Source organism: Osmerus eperlanus, chromosome 16 (assembly GCF_963692335.1).
Source record: "Osmerus eperlanus chromosome 16, fOsmEpe2.1, whole genome shotgun sequence".
Lineage (NCBI taxonomy): Eukaryota > Metazoa > Chordata > Actinopteri > Osmeriformes > Osmeridae > Osmerus > Osmerus eperlanus.
In genome coordinates, this window is record NC_085033.1 from 6,181,107 (window position 1) to 6,192,486 (window position 11,380).

The 11,380-nt window shown below is 39.8% G+C and overlaps 1 protein-coding gene across 1 annotated transcript in view; it reads right to left on the reverse strand.

Moving 5' to 3' along the window:
* fam49ba (family with sequence similarity 49 member Ba) overlaps nt 1–10,093 on the reverse strand; it is a 17,212-nt gene extending 7,119 nt beyond the window's left edge. The window contains exons 1-2 of the mRNA XM_062481653.1: nt 9,928–10,093; nt 492–581 (exon numbers count right to left, since the gene is read on the reverse strand). Coding sequence (XP_062337637.1) covers nt 492–564 — 73 coding nt within the window. The 5' untranslated portion in view covers nt 565–581; nt 9,928–10,093. The remainder of the gene's footprint in view (nt 1–491; nt 582–9,927) is intronic.
* Nucleotides 10,094–11,380: the final 1,287 nt, after the last annotated feature.

Consider the following 11,380-nt stretch of genomic DNA (forward strand, 5'->3'; position numbering starts at 1 on the left):
CAGAAAAACCCATTGAAAGCAGTGTACCCCTTGGCCCGAGCATAGTCTACAGGACAGACGCTGAATGGATGAGGGAAATGAATAGGAAATGTGAGCAAAGTGTTCTACCTACTAAGCTAGGATGAGGAGACTTGTGTGTTGATGAAGGTAAATAGGCTGGATAAGTGAATCCTACAACCCTGGTTACAAACTTGGCAGTGAGGACACATAATCCAAGTTGTGTGCAGGAATAAAGGGAGAATAAAGATGGATAGCAAAGGGAGGGGTGATGTAAGGAGAATGAGAGACACAGTTTTGAGAATGTTTTTTTCTGTCGCAGAAACCTTTTGCTTTCCCTAGCTGAAAGGGCATTACCAGATCACTCCTACCACTTCTGCCCCCTATACATACCTGTCCCTCAAATTGAATGTCTGAATGGATGGATAGGTGGATTGGATGGATAGGTGTTGTGTGTGTTCTGGGGTTGCTGTGGGTGTACCCTTATTGCTTACTCTCAAAGTCCAGGAAGAAGTTTCCCGCATTGTTATCAATGTCCCTCGTCAACACCTTGATCAGGTTCCCCATGATGGACAATGAACCACCTACAAAGAGTGGAAGGGAATTGGTCAGATTAGATATGCATACATTTACTGCTTCCTACCAAACTGTGTGTGTGCTTGTCTGTATTTTAAATTTAACATGGTAACAAAATTATATATCCATCCATCCATCCATCCATCATCTTCCGCTTGTCCGGGGGTCGGGTCGCGGGGGCAGCAACCTAAGCAGGGAGGCCCAGACTTTCCTCTCCCCGGCCACTTCCACCAGCTCTTCCTGGGGGACCCCGAGGCGTTCCCAGGCCAGCCGAGAGACATAGTCCCTCCAGCGTGTCCTGGGTCTTCCCCGGGGCCTCTTCCCAGTGGGACGTGCCCAGAACACCTCACCAGGGAGGCGTCCAGGAGGCATCCTGATCAGATGCCCGAGCCACCTCAACTGGCCCCTCTCGACGCGGAGGAGCAGCGGTTCTACTCTGAGCCCCTCCCGGATGACCGAGCTTCTCACCCTATCTCTAAGGGAGAGCCTGGACACCCTGCGGAGAAAACTCATTTCGGCCGCTTGTATTCGCGATCTCGTTCTTTCGGTCACTACCCACAGTTCGTGACCATAGGTGAGGGTAGGAAACAAAAAAACTTAAACTGTATCGTTAAACGGCAGACATGTACAGCCGTGGCCAAAAGTATTGGGAGCAACATACATTTTGTGTTTGCAAAGCTTGCTGGGCCTTGGCATAAAATGACTGCTAACATAATTTCAGTAAGTCATATCATCAGCACAGGGGAAAGTGTGAACTAGTTTTAGCCAGGTGAAATCACTCTGATTGGATTTTAGGAGCAGATTGACTGCTGTAAAAGGGGACTATTTACGTATATTAAAAATCTTTACCCCCAAAAAGCTTTTAAAAATATGAAATGTGCCTTATTGTATTCCAGTATTCTATAGAAACATGTGAAAACATTTTCATCAAATACTGAACCAGCAAACTTTGCAAAACACAACATTTGTCATTGCCAAAACGTATGGGAGAAAGGGTGTTTTGTATGTATGACATGTTTATAATATCGAGGAATCCTCGTACTTACTGATGCCCTATAATGAATCAGAAGTGTTATCCCTTACTTTTTAGCTTTGTCACCAAACAGAGGTTGTGTAGAAAATACATTAATTACACTCAATACTGAAAATAACCCTTTCATGGAGCACTATCCTGACATTAGGTCATCACGTTGTTGTAAAAACGATTGAGTTGCTGTTTTTTGGTTGACAGATTAAGGATGGGCGCTGTTTTCAAATAAGGAACTCAACTCTGTCAGTTGGCATTGGCTATTTCAAGTTATTAACGAAGCCTGTCCTTACAAATGTCATTGCGCATCACCGACACTCCCTTCTGTGCCATGAGCCCCACCTGCTCTCTCACTGCCATCACATCTGGGTGCATGTGTGGGAGTGGGTGAGGCAGAGGACAATCCATGGGGCGCTACAATCACACACAAAGATTTATTTTTCTTTTAAAAATGAACATTGAGTTGTCTACAGCTGAGTTATCTACAGTTGGTAACTTGGGTGCAAACCCTGACTTTTAATATCTAGTGGTGGTCAAATCATGATTCACATACAATGAGACATAGTTAGCTGTCAGCCGCAGTGCCGACAGGCTTTAGTACAGGCAGACCACATACTATTGTCATAGACAGTCGCTATGGTTCCCTGCATGGAAAAATAAATGAATACACACAAATGTTTTGCTTACAGCAGAACTAATATTTTCTGACAAAGGTCACTGATAAAAATGTATTACTAAATCAAATAAAAGTGAAATGTATGAGCATCGAAGACGACCCTTGGGCACAACACTTTCTGATTACACAAACTTGACTCATATATGATGAGTCAAGTTTAGGAATCTTTAGGAGTGTGAGTGGACAGCAATGACTAACTTAGTTGGTCAGATCTTCATCTCTGGGGCGACTGGATGACTTCCTACTACAATAGGTTGCGGGGTGGTTGCTAGTTTGTCCTTCACTGCCCCCTGGCAGTCAATCTGGCACTGAACGTTTAAGTGGTCAGCTGCCATTGTTTACAACAGGATCCTGAGTAGCTGTCTTGGCAGTCGTTTTTCCTCCAACCTAATCTAATGCACCTGAACCTACTAATGATCTGGTTGATGAGATTAATCTGATTAATTACAACTGGGGTTGGAGTCCAAGGCCACAGGATGGGAGCTCTTCAGGAAAAGGATTAAGCAGTTGGGAGAGGCACTAAAACTAACTGAAGCTGGTACACACTGGCTTAAGAAATCAGTTCTACTGTACGTCTATCATGGTTAAAGAACTACAAGGTGTGCAGAGAGAATTTTGGTCAAGAAAACACTGACCTAAAAATGCCTCATCAATGTCATCAGTGTGCTTAAAAATTGTTTTCTGGATTAATATTATTATTTTTATTCTGTAGCTTTTTCTGTAATGTACATGGGCTTAAACTACAGGATCATCCATCTGGTAAACTAATACAGAAAGTAATATATATAGTAATATATAAGTAAATAAATGAAGTAATATCTCTTTAATGTTAAGGATAAGACCTGAGGCCCTGCACTCAACTAAACATACCCTGCTACTGTACACAGTACCTTAGAAATGGTCTGTACTTTGAAACTGAAACTGAATTTTGACTGAACTATTCTAATTGATTCTAGCTATCTATTGATGAACCATAACTGTAAACTAACTGAACCTGCTGAAATCTGCTCTGCCTGGTGACATGCAGTGAGCAATGTCTTAAAGTACATTTGGATAACTCAAAGAAAATTATTTACCATATGCTTAAACCAATCAGCTATTGGGCCTGGCTAATCCGTCATTGCATTTTAGCAACATGGCAAAACACTGTATTAGGCTAATGAGCCTACTACAAATTGGCTTTAATGTGGCATCTAAATCAGTCATGTTTAACAACTGCAACAGGCCTTGTAATCCATGCAGTTAGCCTAGCCAAACATGCTTCAAGCAGAAAGATGGATGGGGTTTTTAGTTTCAATACTAAAGGCTGTGGTGTTTCAGATGTGCACCAGAACTATTAATCTGTTGATCTATTTGTAATGCTAATAAACATACACATGTAATGGATTAGTACTGTATGTGGCTTTTATATGAACCATGTTAATTTGAGATGTTCTTGGCATTCATTTACATGTAAATGAATACAAGTATACAACTTTTTTATTTGACTTGTCACTTAAACTCACAATAGACTGTACTAGACATAATGTGATCGTAAGAGTAGTATACTTATAGCAATACCTTTGGATTTATATTTGATACTTATTCAAAGATGTTATAAATAAAAGGCAGTAGTAGTTTTATTGACAGACAGGATCTCAAGGAACGACTGTTGGTATTGGTGGGCGTTTGATTGTTATTTAGTTTGTGTGGACCTGTGTGACTTCTCATGACGCATGTGATTTGTTTATCTAGGCTCCAGTATGATAGAGGCAGCTCTAAGGTGGACTACTGTTGATGAGAGAGATTCAGGGCAATGTGTATGACATCACTACTCACATCACTTGTTATTGTTTACAGGATAACAGAAAGCCCCACCCCTTACTATCACCCCAAACCCCATCATCCCCTTTGAGCTTGCCATTGGTGGGGGGTTGGTGAGCCACGGCAGAAACGGGTTACAACTGTCTGAAGCCCCCTCATTCGTCTAGAACTCCTCTATCCTTCTTTCCCATTGGCTGAGTAGGGGAACTCAGCATTCGACTGTATCCATGGAGCCCCAAAAATATATCTCCACTGAAAACAGTCGAATAGCCAATCAGAGGACAGCTTTGGGGGAGGAGAGGAGATTACTACCACTAATAAGACAAGAAAAGGGATACAAGAATATATGCATACAGATTGAGTGCTACTTGAAATCAGAACATGACTTTAAAACAACAAAAAGCAGTTCTTTCTGTAATCTGACAGAGTGGTTTTTAAGAAAAACAAGCTTTGCAAGAAACAGAGGGAAACCTTGTAGATTGTGAGAGGTATCTAAATGAAGTTTTATTTCTTAGTTGTCAATATTTTTTTGGGGGGGGTTTGTCTCACATTTAAAAATGTTTTGCTCTGGTTTAACAAAACAATAAAAAAATATATTTAGAATGAGAGCCAAAGATTTGGTATTGCTTTTCCCATTAGTATATCTATTGTATTCTTTTATGGTTATTAAGACCCACAACTTTCTGCACAGTGGAAGGGCTGTTAGTGTGTGAGGAGAATCACTCATGTTGAATGAAGCTGTGTTAGTACATTCCTAAGCCTCTACCGCAGTGCAGCATGATAGTCCACGTGCCCTCCATACAACTACTACTACTACCTAAAACCACACTATGAAAATCACCCCCATTTCCCTTCAACATCTCCTCTCTCTCTCTCTCTCTCTCTCTCTCTCTCTCTCTCACTCACTCACTCACTCACTCACTCACTCACTCACTCACTCACTCACTCACCCACTCACTCACACACACACACACACACACACACACACACACACACACACACACACACACACACACACAAACACACACACACAAACACAGACACACACTACTAATACAACACAATTCCCAGCCAAGACCCCCTCCTCTCTCCCCCTCACACACACAGAAGTAGAGGCGACACGTGGGGGCGGGCGACGCAAGGCTAGAGAAAGGAGGAGGTTGACTTGACCCAGATATGCCCAATGACACGCCATGTAGCATTAGCCTCCATGCTATTGCTAGCCTCTAGCTCAACGGGGTGGGAGTGCCATGCTGGGGGTGCCGACAGCGCAGTAAAGCAGAAATCAGTGGGGTATATCGACCCGCATGGGACTGGCACAGATTAAGGCATGTATGCTCCATTTAGTGGGCATTTTTTTTAAAAATATATAACCTAGACGCGTACCTTTTAAGGTTACCAACAGTACTGTACCAGATTATCTATGCCCTTAAATTTGCCTCCGAAAGTTGGTAGCAACTTCCTACCTTACACTGGTGCAGCCAAAACCCCAGGGAAGAGGAAAGACAAACACATACATTGTAAGATATTGATGTAGAACATGTTTGTATTTACTCGTGTTTGCATTTGGGTGTTTGGCTGTGCCAGTGTAAGATGTTACTATTGTCATATATATATATATATATATATATATATATATATATATATCAGGGTTTCCCGCAGAAAATGTGTTGGTTAAGGTGGTAGGGTGGGGTTTGCCGACAGACGAGGGAGGGGGGGGGGGAGACTGGCGTTGGTCACGGTTTGGAATAAAAGGGAGAAAACAGGACAGAGTAACACGGCGGATATCGCTCATAAAAAAACTATGTTTAATGTTCATTTTTTGGACAAAGTAGTTAAGGCGGCTGGCGTGTGTTGCTTAGGCGACCGCCTTAACTGCAAGTGCTGTGGGAAACTCTGTGTATATATATATATGGTCTTACAATATCGCTAAATCATTCTGAATATCAATTTCTTATACTTTACTTGATTGATATACAACTGTGATAGAATAGAAGCACCCCACCATTAATGGGATCAGGGCAATTTTTCAACTGGCCGTTGCTGTTCATGCTTTATTAAGCCCTTTGTTTGACCTTGGCACTGCCCTCTACTGTTAGCGACATTTGATCAAAAACACAGCTTAAATCAGCACACAGTAAACCCAACCACTCCCACTCCCACCCAAACACTGCCAACTGTTCAGACACACATCTAATGTCTTGTCAATTCCAATACACACACTCACACACACAGAGACCTACACACACACCCTGTACCCAGCCCTTTTCAAATCAAAACAAGTCCTCCCCTCCCACCACACACCCTTGGCATGGTCTAATTCCGAGCATAGCAAAGGCTGGTACTGAAGCATCTTAACTTGTTTACTACTGCTGCAATGCTGTGGTCCTGTGTACTTCAGATGTGACTAAATCACAATATGTTGTAATGTTCTACGTCACCCTGTAATAGTGTGTGTGTGTGTATTTACGTGATGGTTGTCCTTTATGACTGTAACCATGTTTTGGCAGAGTGGGGGGGTGTAAAGATGCCAGACTCCAGGCTTAAAAGGGGGGTGAGTGGAAACATAACAGGGCATTGAAAGGGCACAGACATCCTGCGACATTATCAGCACAGTGCTTGGAGGCAAAAGACAGAGGTGTCTTTGAAGAGTTTTGATTGCAAGCTTGACAGATATGCCACACACGCACCCACGCACAAATGCGGATGTCAACATGAGATACAATATTATTAGTAGAAAAATTCACTCACTTTGCAAACCAAATACAGTACATTTACTTACACACACATACAGTACACATACACAAGCCCTATAGGATAGCAGATCCAAGAGAAACATTACGTAACCTAAATGTTTCTAGTTTAATATACAGTATTTCAATAAGACATTTTATAATACTTCCTAATAAAAATCTTGATTTGCACTTCCAAATTCACAAATGCATAATGTTAAATTCTAATTTGATTCTTTCTTAGAAAACCATTTAGTATTTACATTTACATATTTTGGGGCCCTCTATCATATCTATCTATTTACATAGACAGCTGTGCTAGTGTTTAGTGGCTTTCCAAAAATATCTTTTTTTTTTTTTTTTTTACTTTTTACATGAAAACTGCAACCAGGTCACAAAAACCAGGGCAATGTTTCTGGAGTTCCACCCTAAGGGTGCACAACCAATCTGACATGCTAGAGAGGTGCGGGAGAACACACGCTTCCATGTGTGTTCAGTGGTGTCATTTTGCTCTCTGGTGGAAGGAACTGGAACTGCAAGGTGAAAAAACACCTTATGGTTTCAACCATAACCTGTTACTGGTGTTGAGGCATTATAAGCAGCTGTTGACACATTTCTCAATGATATATGCCATTTAATGCTTCCAAATCACACTGAAAAAGACCCCCTTACACACATTCATACATAATATATATTCAATACACATACCCAACTACTGCTGTCATGGAAATGAAAAATACAAAACAGCACGGAAAAATGCCAAGAGCTGCACCATAAGAGGTGTGATGTCAAGCGCAGCGGGAGGGGAAACTTGTGAGAACTTGCCACTCGTGGCGTGACTGTGCATGCTATTTGTCTGAGCACAAACACCAGCAGCTCTAAATGGCCATGTGGGGAACACATTCACACACAATTGGGGCCTTTAGTCAGAGTAGGTTTGTATTCTAGCAGCAGTGAAACAGAAAATTATTATGATAATTTGTTCATTTATGCATCTATATGTTAATGTATTCATAAACATGTTTTTTCTTATATATATTACATACAGTGTATGACAGTGATTATTCAAAAACACAACACTCGTGTTGTTTGAAGCCTTCTGGGTCTAATTTCACACGTTAATATTGGTGGGTGCTGCAGTTCCAGACACTTGTGGTTGCAGACACAAGTGAACAGAGATCCACACTCAAAGAAGCCTTCCAGGAAGTAGAGAAAAGCAAGAGGCTGGTATTTCCTGTGCATTTATGTTTCTCTGTCTGTACCTTTTTGACTGTCTGTCAACTTGAAGGTCGTTGTAAGCCACAAAATATATTGTTGCAGCTATTTGTCTTGATCATGAGAAGTGATAATGGCATCAGTGTGTGAGCCAAATAAGGCAACAAGCCATCTTATTATGCCGCAGCAAAATAAGTTTTACACCCAAGACAATTTCTGAGGTGTGAAAATATAATGATGGTTTACAAACAATTTCTCATGACCATACTACAGTTCAAACTAACTTAACAAAATATACACTGCAGACGTGCAGTAAAGATCTTTAATCTATACAAAGGCTTTGTTCCTGTAAACTGTCTGAATAAATAACTAATCTATTCTAATCTGTTTCATTAAAGACACTTTCATTAATAAAGGTCCCTGTCATAGTAACAGTACAACTTTCATATAACCTAAACTTTATTATGACTAAGCCTATCCATTTCGAAGACTCCTAAATAATACCCCCTGAGGCTTAAAAGAAACACAACCTGTAACTCGGGTAGTCTAACAAGTGGCACAGCTTACGGACCTGCCCTGCAGCGCAGAAGAGATGCAATAATGTGTACAGGAATGCACACAGTCTCACCAATGTAAGAAAGTGAAGTTTCTCAATAACAAAACTATGATATATACTTATTTATACTTATGATTGATATACTATAACATCTGGAGGTTTTGCTTACTCCAAAAAAACAAGATAAAGAAAATCCTCTTGCCTTTGAGATGAAAGATGTGTATATTTTTCTTAACCTTAAGTGTTTATCTACTATAGGCCTACAAATGATACGAGTAGCAGGTCTCTAAGACATCATAAAAGGGTCAACAGTCAGTCTACAGTATGCCTGTGAGAGAAGTGAACCTAGACAATAGACTGTACACAAAGTTTACTGTCAATAGTAATGTATTTACTTATATTCACACTATTGTTAAATAATCCTGTATGGACACATATTTTAATTAAATTCTTTAGGAAAAAGATGCTAGTTACTTATTTTGACTTTTGAAATATGATGGTCAGCGTCAAATGACAACAGGTTCTATTATGCATGAGAATGTCTATGCTGTCCACAATGTTCAGTAGTGTTCTCTTATCCATTTATTTGACTGTAACACAAACAAGATGTTGCTGAACATCCTATTGCATTTTTACAATTTAAGGGGCCCATTGTGTAACATAATATAAATGTTACTTCACGTTACTTCACCAGTTAAATAGGTGAAGCAGATTATGTTTTGGTCTGAGATTGAGATATGATTTGTTGATAACTAACAAAAGTTGAGTTAACTCTAAACATCAAGTAAATATTTTCTCTTAATTTTTGTCTCCTAACATTTCTCATTTTATAGTGAATCGATGACGATGGGCAAAACATTAATTATCAGACTGTAAGATGCAGTACTAGAAGTCAGACACAACGATAATGACGGATGACGGAACTAAAATGGATTGTGCGTGTTTTGAATAAACAAATGAGGAAGTGAATACTTTGTCAGTTCACTACGGAAAATGTAATATATAACATAGTTCAGACAAGCATCAGACAGTATAAAACTGACATCTTTAGGCGTCATAACACATTTTGTTGTTTTAACTCCGTAGAGACAAGGCAAAAATGCTGCGTTGCATTATTGTATGCCCTTTCCACATATAGTCCATAATTAAATAAAACTGTTAACTTACTTTGTACAAGCAGAATATTTAGGTAAATCCTGCTGCAATTCAGAATTCGCGTGGAATGTATACCTGAATATGATATTGCCACACGTTTGCAACCCCCGACACGCATGACATTATAAAACCATTTCCAATCGACGTGCAAGCGCAAAAGTAGTTACATTTCTGTACATGTTTGACTTACCTTCGAAATGTAGGCAATTTCCACCTGACCTTGGTCGGTAAATGAATGTTTTATCAAGTAAATAGACAACCAGGTACACGGTCCCGTACGTCTCTATGAAGATGATTGGTCAACCCGGAAAAATAATTGCTTCTGCTCAGGTCTTGTCTAGTAAGGCTTTTGAAAGAGAGCAGCCCATAACTATAAAAGGCATTGATTTCACGAGTAGGAAGTGACACTTCATGACAAAGGCGGCAATCTCCAAACTCTGACTGGGTGTGTGAAGAGATTCAATACATAGCCTAAAGGTAAAGTTGATATAAACAGTCAGTATGCCCCCATTCACAGCTCGATTAATATCATAACTTTTTCTTTTTACTTTCTCAGGGGCTTTATTTTGTTGGATAAATGTAGGCCTGTTTGCAATTGCACATCAATGACACTGCTTGATTTTATCCACTCATTCAATTAAGGAAAGGAAAGTGATGGGTTGGTGTAAGATATTAAATTAAATATAAGGTATTACATTTAAACAAACACATTTCACCATAAATTATTTATTAATTACTGAATTATGGAGCGTCCCCAATACAAAGTGGCAAACAGTGCAGCCAGTACACAGGTAAACCAAAAGTGGGGCAAAGTGGGGAAAAATATGAAGGGATTAACAATTGAATCCAGTTATTTCACAATAAAACGTGTAAAACTACAAACAAAACACTGTTTGGCAGCACCCTTTACGTATACACATCCAGTATCTCATGTTAGGTACAACACCAACTGGTGAACAGTGTTGAGGTGACAATGGTGAATTTATTTGCATTTATTTGTAATTCCCCTTATCCAGCCAGGTAAAATTATAGGTTAAATAAATAAACTAATCTAACACTGCACTTTTTTTTCTACATGTATACATAAGCGACCTGTAAAGCAGTTAATTTATTGCCACAGCTGTAACTTGTCTTCAGGTTAGCTACATCAGTGGGGCTCCACTTTTTTTGCATGGTCTAAATGTTTGGATTTTCCATTCCACAGCATGTGTATTGGGTAAAAGTCTTGCTGTGATAGCATAAGAATTAAACTAAACTATTCTCGCTCTTCAGCCTCTGCTCACGAGGGGCCCTTTCAAAACTTTTTATAAACTGAGGAGGTGATACTGCCAAAGCGCAAGCTAAAAGGAACACATTAAATGTAAATGTCAGAATTGAACATTGGTGAGATCTTACACTTCAACTCTTTCTGTTTTCACTTTCTCGAAAAAAAACAAGCTTAATGAAATGTAAACAGAGAAGTTTGCAAACCGCTGAGGCCTGCTGTCTGAACAAAGATTCTACAATTAACTGTCAATACTCTGGATTGTTTTTGCTTTCACACTTACAACAGTCCATAAAAATACCAGCATCCAAAATACAAGAGGCATTCATAAATACATCTGTCTTTGTTAATTATGACAATAAAACATAAGTAAAACAAT